Here is a 15,918-nt window from a genome sequence, read left to right on the forward strand (position 1 = left end):
CTCCATGGAAGGTTAGTTAATATAGTCATGTAGTTATAGTGTATAGTATGTTATCTCCATGGAAGGTTAGTTAATACAGTCACGTAGTTATAGTGTATAGTATGTTATCTCCATGGAAGGTTAGTTAATATAGTCATGTAGTTATAGTGGTATGTATAGTATGTTATCTCCATGGAAGGTTAGTTAATACAGTCATGTAGTTATAGTGTATAGTATGTTATCTCCATGGAAGGTTAGTTAATATAGTCATGTAGTTATAGTGTATAGTATGTTATCTCCATGGAAGGTTAGTTAATATAGTCATGTAGTTATAGTGGTATGTATAGTATGTTATCTCCATGGAAGGTTAGTTAATATAGTCATGTAGTTATAGTGTATAGTATGTTATCTCCATGGAAGGTTAGTTAATACAGTCATGTAGTTATAGTGTATAGAATGTTATCTCCATGGAAGGTTAGTTAATATAGTCATGTGGTTATAGTGTATAGTATGTTATCTCCATGGAAGGTTAGTTAATATAGTCATGTAGTTATAGTGGTATGTATAGTATGTTATCTCCATGGAAGGTTAGTTAATACAGTCATGTAGTTATAGTATGTTATCTCCATGGAAGGTTAGTTAATACAGTCATGTAGTTATAGTATGTTATCTCCATGGAAGGTTAGTTAATATAGTCATGTAGTTATAGTGTATAGTATAGTATGTTATCTCCATGGAAGGTTAGTTAATATAGTAATGTAGTTATAGTGTATAGTATGTTATCTCCATGGAAGGTTAGTTAATATAGTCATGTAGTTATAGTGTATAGTATGTTATCTCCATGGAAGGTTAGTTAATATAGTCATGTAGTTATAGTGTATAGTATGTTATCTCCATGGAAGGTTAGTTAATATAGTCATGTAGTTATAGTGTATAGTATGTTATCTCCATGGAAGGTTAGTTAATATAGTCATGTAGTTATAGTGTATAGTATGTTATCTCCATGGAAGGTTAGTTAATATAGTCATGTAGTTATAGTGTATAGTATGTTATCTCCATGGAAGGTTAGTTAATATAGTCATGTAGTTATAGTGTATAGTATGTTATCTCCATGGAAGGTAAGTTAATATAGTCATGTAGTTATAGTGTATAGTATGTTATCTCCATGGAAGGTTAGTTAATATAGTCATGTAGTTATAGTGTATAGTATGTTATCTCCATGGAAGGTTAGTTAATACAGTCATGTAGTTATAGTGTATAGTATGTTATCTCCATGGAAGGTTAGTTAATACAGTCATGTAGTTATAGTTTATAGTATGTTATCTCCATGGAAGGTTAGTTAATATAGTCATGTAGTTATAGTGTATAGTATGTTATCTCCATGGAAGGTTAGTTAATATAGTCATGTAGTTATAGTGGTATGTATAGTATGTTATCTCCATGGAAGGTTAGTTAATATAGTCATGTAGTTATAGTGGTATGTATAGTATGTTATCTCCATGGAAGGTTAGTTAATATAGTCATGTAGTTATAGTGTATAGTATGTTATCTCCATGGAAGGTTAGTTAATATAGTCATGTAGTTATAGTGTACAGTATGTTATCTCCGTGGAATGTTAGTTAATATAGTCATGTAGTTATAGTGTATAGTATGTTATCTCCATGGAAGGTTAGTTAATATAGTCATGTAGTTATAGTGTATAGTATGTTATCTCCATGGAAGGTTAGTTAATACAGTCATGTAGTTATAGATTATAGTATGTTATCTCCATGGAAGGTTAGTTAATATAGTCATGTAGTTATAGTGTATAGTATGTTATCTCCATGGAAGGTTAGTTAATACAGTCACGTAGTTATAGTGTATAGTATGTTATCTCCATGGAAGGTTAGTTAATATAGTCATGTAGTTATAGTGGTATGTATAGTATGTTATCTCCATGGAAGGTTAGTTAATATAGTCATGTAGTTATAGTGGTATGTATAGTATGTTATCTCCATGGAAGGTTAGTTAATATAGTCATGTAGTTATAGTGTATAGTATGTTATCTCCATGGAAGGTTAGTTAATATAGTCATGTAGTTATAGTGTATAGTATGTTATCTCCATGGAAGGTTAGTTAATATAGTCATGTAGTTATAGTGTATAGTATGTTATCTCCATGGAAGGTTAGTTAATACAGTCATGTAGTTATAGTGTATAGTATGTTATCTCCATGGAAGGTTAGTTAATATAGTCGTGTAGTTATAGTGTATAGTATGTTATCTCCATGGAAGGTTAGTTAATATAGTCATGTAGTTATAGTGTATAGTATGTTATCTCCATGGAAGGTTAGTTAATACAGTCATGTAGTTATAGTGTATAGTATGTTATCTCCATGGAAGGTTAGTTAATATAGTCATGTAGTTATAGTGTATAGTATGTTATCTCCATGGAAGGTTAGTTAATATAGCCATGTAGTTATAGTGGTATGTATAGTATGTTATCTCCATGGAAGGTTAGTTAATAAAGTCATGTAGTTATAGTGTATAGTATGTTATCTCCATGGAAGGTTAGTTAATAAAGTCATGTAGTTATAGTGTATAGTATGTTATCTCCATGTGTAACGGCTGTCTAATTCCTCCTACTCGGATGAGGAGAAGGAGTAAGGGTCGGACCAAAATGCAGCATTGTATGAAGACATAATGATTTATTAAAACCTCTTATGGCTGCAAGCCCGAGGTCGGTACACCTATGACAACATCCCCCACACTGATTAGCATCGCTAGCATAGCGTCACAATTAAATAGTAGCATCTAAATATCATTAAATCACAAGTCCAAGACACCAAATGAAAGATACAGATCTTGTGAATAAAGCCACCGTTTCAGATTTTTTAAATGTTTTACAGGGAAGACAAAATATGTAAATCTATCAGCTAACCACGTTAGCAAAAGACACCATTTTTCTTTGTCCACCATTTTTTCTCTCCACCAGTAGCTATCACCAATTCGGCCAAATAAAGATATTGATAGCCACTAACCAAGAAAAAACCTCATCAGATGACAGTCTGATAACATATTTATTGTATAGGATAGGTTTTGTTAAAATAATTTGCATATTTCAGGTATAAATCATAGTTTACAATTGCACCCACCATCACAACTCGACTAGAATAAATACACAGAGCAACGTGTATTACCTAATTACTAATCATAAAACATTTCTTAAAAATACACAGCTCACAGCAATGGAAAGACACAGATCTTGTGAATTCAGACAATATTTCAGATGTTCTAAGTGTTTTACAGCGAAAACACAATAAATCGTTATATTAGCATACCACATGTGCAAACGTTACCAGAGCATTGATTCTAGCCAAAGAGAGCGATAACGTAATCATCGCCAAAATATATAAATTTTTTCACTAGCCTTCTCAGAATTCTTCCAATGACACTCCTGTAACATCATATTACAACATACATATAGAGTTTGTTCGAAAATGTGCATATTTAGCCACAAAAAAACGTGGTTATACAATGACAAAACTAGCAAAACTAGCCTGAAAATGTCGGGCGCCATATTTGACAGTGATCTTGTCTCATGATTAACTATTCATAAACTTGACTAAAAAAATATAAGTTGGACAGCTATCGAAAGACAAATTAGTTCTTAATGCAATCGCTGAATTACATTTCTAAAATTATCCTTACTGTGCAATACAGGGTTCGCCAAGCGAAGCTATACCAAAGAAAATGGTGGAATATGCGTTTAAAATCTTTCGACAGAACAACGATTTATCATCTTAAATATTTCTTACTATGAGGTGATCTTCCATCAGAATCTTGGGCAATGTATCCTTTCTTGGGTCTAATCTTCTTTTGGTCGAAAGATGTCCTATTGTCCGTCGAAATGCCCACTAACGTTCGACCGGTACTGGAAACGTGCCCAAAGCTTCAAAGTGCATCACATAGAATTGCCTCAAAATCGCACTAAACGGATATAAATTGCTATAAAACGGTTTAAATTAACTACCTTATGATGTCTTTAACACCTATAACGAGTAAAAACATGACCGGCGAAATATTACTGGCTAAACCCAAGCTTGGAAAGAGAGCAGGTACAACGTACATCGTGCGTCAGGCGCAGCAGGAAAAGAACGGTACATCCGGTCTTTGTCGTTTTATACAGGCACTGATTGCGCAATCGACTCCATTCAAATTGTCACCTCTTACTGACATCTAGAGGAAGGTGTAGGCAGTGTTTGTAGCATCATAGCTTTCACAGGGACTTATGAACTGACCTGGGAGCAGGGGCCAAGATTTCTGAAATCTCACACCATATCAGGAAAAGTGCTGTAGAATGAGTTCTGTTCCACTCAGAGACATAATTCAAACGGCTATAGAAACTAGAGAGTGTTTTCTATCCAATAATAACAATAATATGCATATTGTACGAGCAAGAATTGAGTACGAGGCCGTTTGAAATGGGCACCTTAAACAGAGCTACTCAATACTGCCCCTGCAGCCATAAAAAGTTAACTGAAGACGAAACACTGACACGGAATACACTTGATATGAATACAAAACAACAAAACGACGTAGACAGACCTGAACTTGAGAACTTACATAGACACGAAGAACGCACGAACAGGAAAGACTAGCCAAACGAACGAACAAACGAAACAGTCCCGTGTGGTGCAACAGACACAGACACAGGAACAATCACCCACCAACAAACAGTTTGAACAACCTACCTTAATATGGTTCTCAATCAGAGGAAACGTCAAACACCTGCCCCTAATTGAGAACCATATCAGGCAACACATTGAACCCAACATAGAAACACATAACATAGACTACCCCCCCAGCTCACGTCCTGACCAACTAAACAAAGTTAAACAAAGGAAAATAAGGTCAGGAACGTGACACCATGGAAGGTTAGTTAAAATAGCCATGTAGTTATATGGGAGGAAAACATCTAACACCAGGTCCTATTGGACTGTATGTGCTATTCATGAATTAGACATTAGAACACATCAGGCCTGTTTCCTGAATTAGACATTAGAACACATCAGGCCAGTTTCATGAATTAGACATTAGAACACATCAGGCCAGTTTCATGAATTAGACATTAGAACACATCAGGCCAGTTTCATGAATTAGACATTAGAATACATCAGGCCAGTTTCAGGAATTAGACATTAGAACACATCAGGCCAGTTTCATGAATTAGACATTAGAACACATCAGGCCAGTTTCATGAATTAGACATTAGAACACATCAGGCCAGTTTCATGAATTAGACATTAGAACACATCAGGCCAGTTTCAGGAATTAGACATTAGAACACATCAGGCCAGTTTCATGAATTAGACATTAGAATACATCAGGCCAGTTTCATGAATTAGACATTAGAACACATCAGGCCAGTTTCATGAATTAGACATTAGAACACATCAGGCCAGTTTCAGGAATTAGACATTAGAACACATCAGGCCAGTTTCATGAATTAGACATTAGAATACATCAGGCCAGTTTCAGGAATTAGACATTAGAATACATCAGGCCAGTTTCAGGAATTAGACATTAGAACACATCAGGCCAGTTTCATGAATTAGACATTAGAATACATCAGGCCAGTTTCATGAATTAGACATTAGAACACATCAGGCCAGTTTCAGGAATTAGACATTAGAACACATCAGGCCAGTTTCATGAATTAGACATTAGAATACATCAGGCCAGTTTCAGGAATTAGACATTAGAATACATCAGGCCAGTTTCAGGAATTAGACATTAGAACACATCAGGCCAGTTTCATGAATTAGACATTAGAATACATCAGGCCAGTTTCAGGAATTAGACATTAGAACACATCAGGCCAGTTTCATGAATTAGACATTAGAATACATCAGGCCAGTTTCGTGAATTAGACATTAGAACACATCAGGCCAGTTTCATGAATTAGACATTAGAATACATCAGGCCAGTTTCATGAATTAGACATTAGAATACATCAGGCCAGTTTCATGAATTAGACATTAGAACACATCAGGCCAGTTTCATGAATTAGACATTAGAACACATCAGGCCAGTTTCATGAATTAGACATTAGAACACATCAGGCCAGTTTCATGAATTAGACATTAGAACACATCAGGCCAGTTTCCTGCACCCAGATTTCAGACTAGTCTTGGACCAAAAAGCATCAATGTCAGATTCTCCATTAAAAGTGCATCTTAGTCCTGGACTAGTCTGTGTCTGGGAAACTGTCCCGTAATGAATGTGGCTGTCGTAGAGTAACAGCATACAGCACATAACATGGACCTTCAGAGTGTTTGACAGAGCCAGGACTGTGCGTTTGTCACAATAAACAACACAATGTTCTCTCCTCTAGAAACCTCTGCTAAGGAGGGTCTTCTTCTATGGTGCCAGAGAAAGACTGCCCCCTACAGGAATGTCAATGTCCAGAACTTCCATGTCAAGTGAGTCCATTTACTGAGTGAGATTCAAGTCACATCACAGACTTGTAAATGGTTGTCTATTTGTGTCTGTGTTTTTAATATTTTATAAAAAGGGTTAAAAATACATTTCTGAATGTAAAGTTTCAAAAAAACATTTAGTCAGTGATGTGTTTTTAATCCTTCAGACATGTACATTCCCCTTCTCTGCCTGCAAAGAGAGAGAGAGAGCAGAGGGAGGGAAAGAGGAGGAGAGAGAGAGAGGGAAAGAGGGGGAGAGAGAGAGAGAGGGAGGGAAAGAGAAGGAGATAGAGAGAGGGAGGGAAAGGAGGGAGGGAAAGAGGAGGAGATAGAGGGAGGGAAAGAGGAGGAGATAGAGAGAGGGAGGGAAAGGAGGGAGGGAAAGAGGAGGAGAGAGAGGGAGGGAAAGAGGAGGAGATAGAGAGAGGGAAAGAGGAGGAGATAGAGAGAGGGAAAGAGGAGGAGATAGAGGGAGGGAAAGAGGAGGAGAGAGAGAGAGGGAGGGAAAGGAGGGAGGGAAAGAGGAGGAGAGAGAGAGAGGGAGGGAAAGAGGAGGAGACAGAGAGAGGGAGGGAAAGAGGAGGAGACAGAGAGAGGGAAAGATGAGGAGATAGAGGGAGGGAAAGAGGAGGAGAGAGAGAGAGGGAGGGAAAGAGGAGGAGACAGAGAGAGGGAGGGAAAGAGGAGGAGATAGAGGGAGGGAAAGAGGAGGAGATAGAGAGAGGGAGGGAAAGACGAGGAAAAGGAGAAAGAGAGAGGTAGGGAAAGAGGAGGAGAGAGAGATGTATGTTAATTCAATGTTAATCAGCAGTCCAGCCAGTCCAATAAATGCTTACGTTTCCCCATTTAAGATCAGGCCTTTAAAAAGTCTCTGCTTTGCCATTCGTTGGTTGTGATTAAATCTGATAAAGGCCCAGTGCAGTCAAAAAGTCGTTTTTCCCCCCTGTGTTTTGTATCATATTGTACAACAGCTGATGAAACTAACACTGTAAAAGTGGGAAAACATTTGATCAGTGTTATTTCCTGATAGTTGATTGGTTGAAAATATAACCAACACAGAACCTTCTAATCAGCAGGTTTACATGGGCGGGAGTCTCAGCTTGGTTTAACAGACCAATTAGAAAGAGAGTTCCAAACCTATCTACCAACCAATAACAGCTAGTTTCCAGTGTTCTTCCTCCTCGCTCAGACCATTGCCAGAGTCCTAGCAAAAATCAGCTTGAGAAATCGTTTTTTTGCATCAACAACAACATTTCAATGGAAAACTAGTACAGTAATGTTCTTAATTTTTACCCAGAAAATATTTGATATTGATATAAAAACGGCTGCACTGGGCCTTTAACTGCTGGGTAGAAGCCTCTTCCCGGACCAATCACAGTGCCTTGATGTCAGTCTGGAGAAGCACACCCATCCATTTGATTGGACCAATCACAGTGCATTGATGTCAGTCTGGAGAAGCACAACCATCCATTTGATTGGACCAATCACAGTGCCTTGATGTCAGTCTGGAGAAGCACACCCATCCATTTGATTGGACCAATCACAGTGCCTTGATGTCAGTCTGGAGAAGCACAACCATCCATTTGATTGGACCAATCACAGTGCCTTGATGTCAGTCTGGAGAAGGACTACCATCCATTTGATTGGACCAATCACAGTGCATGGATGTCAGTCTGGAGAAGCACACCCATCCATTTGATTGGACCAATCACAGTGCATTGATGTCAGTCTGGAGAAGCACAACCATCCATTTGATTGGACCAATCACAGTGCCTTGATGTCAGTCTGGAGAAGGACAATCATCCATTTGATTGGACCAATCAAAGTGCCTTGATGTCAGTCTGGAGAAGCACAACCCTCCATTTGATTGGACCAATCACAGTGCATTGATGTCAGTCTGGAGAAGCACAACCCTCCATTTGATTGGACCAATCACAGTGCATTGATGTCAGTCTGGAGAAGGACAACCATTCATTTGATTGGACCAATCACAGTGCATTGATGTCAGTCTGGAGAAGGACAACCATTCATTTGATTGGACCAATCACAGTGCATTGATGTCAGTCTGGAGAAGGACAACCATCCATTTGATTGGACCAATCACAGTGCATTGATGTCAGTCTGGAGAAGGACAACCATTCATTTGATTGGACCAATCACAGTGCATTGATGTCAGTCTGGAGAAGGACAACCATTCATTTGATTGGACCAATCACAGTGCCTTGATGTCAGTCTGGAGAAGGACAACCATCCATTTGATTTGAGTTCTGCAGCAGAGAGAGCAGTCTAATAGAAAGGGTTGTACTCTTTCCTGATGATTTGGCACCAGACATGGTTTGTTTACCTTTCTACCGGTTGTGGCTAGATGGAGTAGGCCTACAGCGCCAACTAGTGGTCGCGTCGGGGACAACAGCTGTTGACAACTGTAGCGTTGTAGCTAACCCTTTTCCTAACCTTAACCTCATCCTCCTAACCTTAACCTCATCCTCCTAACCTGCCATGTTAATTATCCTAACCTTAACCTCATCCTCCTAACCTTAACCTCATCCTCCTAACCTGCCATGTTAATTATCCTAACCTTAACCTCATCCTCCTAACCTTAACCTCATCCTCCTAACCTTAACCTCATCCTCCTAACCTTAACCTCATCCTCCTAACCTTAACCTCATCCTCCTAACCTTAACCTCATCCTCCTAACCTTAACCTCATCCTCCTAACCTGCCATGTTAATTATCCTAACCTGCTATGTTAATTATCCTAACCTGCTACGTTAATTATTCTAACCTGCCATGTTAATTATCCTAACCTGCTATGTTAATTATCCTAACCTTAACCTCATCCTCCTAACCTGCTATGTTAATTATCCTAACCTGCCATGTTAATTATCCTAACCTGCTATGTTAATTATCCTAACCTGCTATGTTAATTATCCTAACCTGCCATGTTAATTATCCTAACCTGCCATGTTAATTATCTTAACCTGCTATGTTAATTATCCTAACCTGCCATGTTAATTATCCTAACCTGCTATGTTAATTATCCTAACCTGCCGTGTTAATTATCCTAACCTGCTACGTTAATTATTCTAACCTGCCATGTTAATTATCCTAACCTGCTATGTTAATTATCCTAACCTGCCATGTTAATTATCCTAACCTTAACCTCATCCTCCTAACCTGCTATGTTAATTATCCTAACCTGCTATGTTAATTATCCTAACCTGCTATGTTAATTATCCTAACCTGCCATGTTAATTATCTTAACCTGCTATGTTAATTATCCTAACCTGCCATGTTAATTATCCTAACCTGCCATGTTAATTATCCTAACCTGCCATGTTAATTATCCTAACCTGCCATGTTAATTATCCTAACCTGCCATGTTAATTATCCTAACCTTAACCTCATCCTCCTAACCTGCTATGTTAATTATCCTAACCTGCTATGTTAATTATCCTAACCTGCCATGTTAGTTATCCTAACCTTAACCTCATCCTCCTAACCTGCTATGTTAATTATCCTAACCTGCTATGTTAATTATCCTGACCTGCCATGTTAATTATCCTAACCTTAACCTCATCCTCCTAACCTTAACCTCATCCTCCTAACCTGCCATGTTAATTATCCTAACCTTAACCTCATCCTCCTAACCTTAACCTCATCCTCCTAACCTTAACCTCATCCTCCTAACCTGCCATGTTAATTATCCTAACCTGCTATGTTAATTATCCTAACCTGCTATGTTAATTATCCTAACCTGCTATGTTAATTATCCTAACCTTAACCTCATCCTCCTAACCTGCCATGTTAATTATCCTAACCTTAACCTCATCCTCCTAACCTGCCATGTTAATTATCCTAACCTGCCATGTTAATTATCCTAACCTGCCATGTTAATTATCCTAACCTGCTATGTTAATTATCCTAACCTTAACCTCATCCTCCTAACCTGCCATGTTAATTATCCTAACCTTAACCTCATCCTCCTAACCTGCTATGTTAATTATCCTAACCTGCTATGTTAATTATCCTAACCTGCTACGTTAATTATTCTAACCTGCCATGTTAATTATCCTAACCTGCTATGTTAATTATCCTAACCTTAACCTCATCCTCCTAACCTGCTATGTTAATTATCCTAACCTGCCATGTTAATTATCCTAACCTGCTATGTTAATTATCCTAACCTGCTATGTTAATTATCCTAACCTGCCATGTTAATTATCCTAACCTGCCATGTTAATTATCTTAACCTGCTATGTTAATTATCCTAACCTGCCATGTTAATTATCCTAACCTGCTATGTTAATTATCCTAACCTGCCGTGTTAATTATCCTAACCTGCTACGTTAATTATTCTAACCTGCCATGTTAATTATCCTAACCTGCTATGTTAATTATCCTAACCTGCCATGTTAATTATCCTAACCTTAACCTCATCCTCCTAACCTGCTATGTTAATTATCCTAACCTGCTATGTTAATTATCCTAACCTGCTATGTTAATTATCCTAACCTGCCATGTTAATTATCTTAACCTGCTATGTTAATTATCCTAACCTGCCATGTTAATTATCCTAACCTGCCATGTTAATTATCCTAACCTGCCATGTTAATTATCCTAACCTGCCATGTTAATTATCCTAACCTGCCATGTTAATTATCCTAACCTTAACCTCATCCTCCTAACCTGCTATGTTAATTATCCTAACCTGCTATGTTAATTATCCTAACCTGCCATGTTAGTTATCCTAACCTTAACCTCATCCTCCTAACCTGCTATGTTAATTATCCTAACCTGCTATGTTAATTATCCTGACCTGCCATGTTAATTATCCTAACCTTAACCTCATCCTCCTAACCTTAACCTCATCCTCCTAACCTGCCATGTTAATTATCCTAACCTTAACCTCATCCTCCTAACCTTAACCTCATCCTCCTAACCTTAACCTCATCCTCCTAACCTGCCATGTTAATTATCCTAACCTGCTATGTTAATTATCCTAACCTGCTATGTTAATTATCCTAACCTGCTATGTTAATTATCCTAACCTTAACCTCATCCTCCTAACCTGCCATGTTAATTATCCTAACCTTAACCTCATCCTCCTAACCTGCCATGTTAATTATCCTAACCTGCCATGTTAATTATCCTAACCTGCCATGTTAATTATCCTAACCTGCTATGTTAATTATCCTAACCTTAACCTCATCCTCCTAACCTGCCATGTTAATTATCCTAACCTTAACCTCATCCTCCTAACCTGCCATGTTAATTATCCTAACCTGCTATGTTAATTATCCTAACCTGCCATGTTAATTATCCTAACCTGGTATGTTAATTATCCTAACCTGCCATGTTAATTATCCTAACCTGCCGTGTTAATTATCCTAACCTGCCATGTTAATTATCCTAACCTTAACCTCATCCTCCTAACCTGCCATGTTAATTATCCTAACCTGCTATGTTAATTATCCTAACCTGCTATATTAATTATCCTAACCTGCCATGTTAATTATCCTAACCTGCTATATTAATTATCCTAACCTGCCATGTTAATTATCCTAACCTGCCATGTTAATTATCCTAACCTGCCATGTTAATTATCCTAACCTTAACCTCATCCTCCTAACCTGCTATGTTAATTATCCTAACCTGCTATATTAATTATCCTAACCTGCCATGTTAATTATCCTAACCTGCTATATTAATTATCCTAACCTGCTATATTAATTATCCTAACCTGCCATGGTAATTATCCTAACCTGCTATATTAATTATCCTAACCTGCTATATTAATTATCCTAACCTGCCATGTTAATTATCCTAACCTGCCATGTTAATTATCCTAACCTGCCATGTTAATTATCCTAACCTGCCATGTTAATTATCCTAACCTGCCATGTTAATTATCCTAACCTGCCATGTTAATTATCCTAACCTGCTATGTTAATTATCCTAACCTGCCATGTTAATTATCCTAACCTGCCATGTTAATTATCCTAACCTGCTATGTTAATTATCCTAACCTGCTATCTTAATTATCCTAACCTTAACCTCATCCTCCTAACCTGCTATGTTAATTATCCTAACCTGGTATGTTAATTATCCTAACCTGCCATGTAAACAAACCATCTGTGGCAACAAAGTATCACCAGTATCACCACACCTGCACCTATCAGACTGAGAACCAATGAACACAAAGCTTCAGTAGGAAGTCAAATTTAATTGGCCCTTGACCTTAGAAGACTGTTAGAAAAAGGCATTTTAATTGGCTGTTGGCTGTGGCGGCCCACTGTGATGATGTAATATGATTCTCTCCCCCTGGTTGGCTGTGGCGGCCCACTGTGATGATGTAATATGATTCTCTCCCCCTGGTTGGCTGTTGACGAGGCGGCCCACTGTGATGATGTAATATGATTCTCTCCCCCTGGTTGGCTGTGGCGGCCCACTGTGATGATGTAATATGATTCTCTCCCCCTGGTTGGCTCTGGCGGCCCACTGTGATGATGTAATATGATTCTCTCCCCCTGGTTGGCTGTGGCGGCCCACTGTGATGATGTAATATGATTCTCTCCCCCTGGTTGGCTGTGGCGGCCCACTGTGATGATGTAATATGATTCTCTCCCCCTGGTTGGCTGTGGCGGCCCACTGTGATGATGTAATATGATTCTCTCCCCCTGGTTGGCTGTGGCGGCCCACTGTGATGATGTAATATGATTCTCTCCCCCTGGTTGGTTGTGGCGGCCCACTGTGATGATGTAATATGATTCTCTCCCCCTGGTTGGCTGTGGCGGCCCACTGTGATGATGTAATATGATTCTCTCCCCCTGGTTGGCTGTAGCGGCCCACTGTGACGATGTAATATGATTCTCTCCCCCTGGTTGGCTGTGGCGGCCCACTGTGATGATGTAATATGATTCTCTCCCCCTGGTTGGCTGTGGCGGCCCACTGTGATGATGTAATATGATTCTCTCCCCCTGGTTGGCTGTGGCGGCCCACTGTGATGATGTAATATGATTCTCTCCCCCTGGTTGGCTGTGGCGGCCCACTGTGATGATGTAATATGATTCTCTCCCCCTGGTTGGCTGTGGCGGCCCACTGTGATGATGTAATATGATTCTCTCCCCCTGGTTGGCTGTGAAGCTGGAAGGACGGCCTCGCGTTGTGTGCCCTGATACACAGACACCGTCCTGACCTCATCGACTATGCCAAGCTCAACAAGGTCTCTGTCTGGTGTGGCCTGATGCATGCTGGTCTAGGACTGGCTGAGTACCAGTCTGTTTGTGCCATCAGGCCAACTCCTTGTCACTCATTGTCATGGTATGATGACACAAACAGACTGGCACTCAGGCTAGTCTGGGCCAAGACCTGGGCTGAAGTGCATGATGGGAGATGCAGCCGCCAACCACCACACTAACCCAACTGCCCTGTTTACTACATAGGAATTCACTCAGGGTTAGCCCACGGTTAGCCCATACCAGAGCAGGGTTAGCCTTGACACTGCTGAGCAGAACAGGGTTAGCCCATACCAGAACAGGGTTAGCCCATACCAGAGCAGGGTTAGCCTTGACACTGCTGAGCAGATCAGGGTTAGCCCATACCAGAGCAGGGTTAGCCTTGACACTGCTGAGCAGATCAGGGTTAGCCCATACCAGAGCAGGGTTAGCCTTGACACTGCTGAGCAGATCAGGGTTAGCCCATACCAGAGCAGGGTTAGCCTTGACATTGCTGAGCAGAACAGGGTTAGCCCATACCAGAGCAGGGTTAGCCTTGACACTGCTGAGCAGATCACGGTTAGCCCATACCAGAGCAGGGTTAGCCTTGACACTGCTGAGCAGAACAGGGTTAGCCCATACCAGAGCAGGGTTAGCCCATACCAGAGCAGGGTTAGCCTTGACACTGCTGAGCAGATCAGGGTTAGCCCATACCAGAGCAGGGTTAGCCTTGACACTGCTGAGCAGATCAGGGTTAGCCCATACCAGAGCAGGGTTAGCCCATACCAGAGCAGGGTTAGCCTTGACATTGCTGAGCAGAACAGGGTTAGCCCATACCAGAGCAGGGTTAGCCTTGACACTGCTGAGCAGATCAGGGTTAGCCCATACCACAGCAGGGTTAGCCTTGACACTGCTGAGCAGATCAGGGTTAGCCCATACCAGAGCAGGGTTAGCCTTGACACTGCTGAGCAGATCAGGGTTAGCCCATACCAGAGCAGGGTTAGCCTTGACACTGCTGAGCAGAACAGGGTTAGCCCATACCAGAGCAGGGTTAGCCTTGACACTGCTGAGCAGATCAGGGTTAGCCCATACCAGAGCAGGGTTAGCCTTGACACTGCTGAGCAGAACAGGGTTAGCCCATACCAGAGCAGGGTTAGCCTTGACACTGCTGAGCAGAACAGGGTTAGCCCATACCAGAGCAGGGTTAGCCCATACCAGAGCAGGGTTGGCTCATACCAAAACATACCAAAGAGATAATGACTATATAAACCGAGCTATAATGACTATATTAACCGAACTATAACGACTGTATAAACCCGAGCCAGGAGAAAAATCCTGCAGCAATATGAAATAGGAATTATTATGTGGTTAATAATTAATGGATATTTTTGTAGGGGTTGATACATTTTTCAAGTCTTACAGTTTAAAGTGGAAATTACAAACTTTAGAAGCTTTGTTAAATCTTTAATACACTACAAGTTTGCATTTTCTGCCGCGCAGGAAAATTCTCTGCGACAATAGAATGATCAAATTAAGACAGTACATCTGTAGCTGTTGGTAATCCACAAGGAACACCTGGTTGGTACCACCTGGGGACATAAAGAACACCTGGTTGGTACCACCTGGGGACATAAAGAACACCTGGTTGGTACCACCTGGGATATTTATACCACCTGGTTGGTACCACCTGGGGACATTAATAACACCTGGTTGATACCACCTGGGGACATAAAGAACACCTGGTTGGTACCACCTGGGGACATAAAGAACACCTGGTTGGTACCACCTGGGATATTTATACCACCTGGTTGGTACCACCTGGGATATTAAGAACACCTGGTTGGTACCACCTGGGGACATTAATAACACCTGGTTGGTACCACCTGGGATATTAATAACACCTGGTTGGTACCACCTGGGGATATTAATAACACCTGGTTGGTACCACCTGGGGATATTTATACCACCTGGTTGGTACCACCTGGGGATATTAATAACACCTGGTTGGTACCACCTGGGATATTAATAACACCTGGTTGGTACCACCTGGGGACATAAAGAACACCTGGTTGGTACCACCTGGGATATTAATAACACCTGGTTGGTACCACCTGGGATATTAATAACACCTGGTTGGTACCACCTGGGGATATTAAGAACACCTGGTTGGTACCACCTGGGGACATAAAGAACACCTGGTTGGTACCACCTGGGGATATTAATACCACCTGGTTGGTACCACCTGGGGACATAAAGAACACCTG

At 40.3% G+C, this 15,918-nt stretch overlaps 1 protein-coding gene across 1 annotated transcript in view; it reads left to right on the forward strand.

Moving 5' to 3' along the window:
• The window catches only part of LOC129842269 (alpha-actinin-2-like), a 124,551-nt gene that overhangs the window by 47,940 nt on the left and 60,693 nt on the right, over positions 1-15,918 (forward strand). Inside the window, exons 5-6 of the mRNA XM_055910749.1 lie at positions 6,354-6,441; positions 13,584-13,662. Of these exons, the coding sequence (XP_055766724.1) occupies positions 6,354-6,441; positions 13,584-13,662 (167 nt within the window). The remainder of the gene's footprint in view (positions 1-6,353; positions 6,442-13,583; positions 13,663-15,918) is intronic.

This window comes from Salvelinus fontinalis, unplaced genomic scaffold (assembly GCF_029448725.1).
Source record: "Salvelinus fontinalis isolate EN_2023a unplaced genomic scaffold, ASM2944872v1 scaffold_0028, whole genome shotgun sequence".
NCBI lineage: Eukaryota > Metazoa > Chordata > Actinopteri > Salmoniformes > Salmonidae > Salvelinus > Salvelinus fontinalis.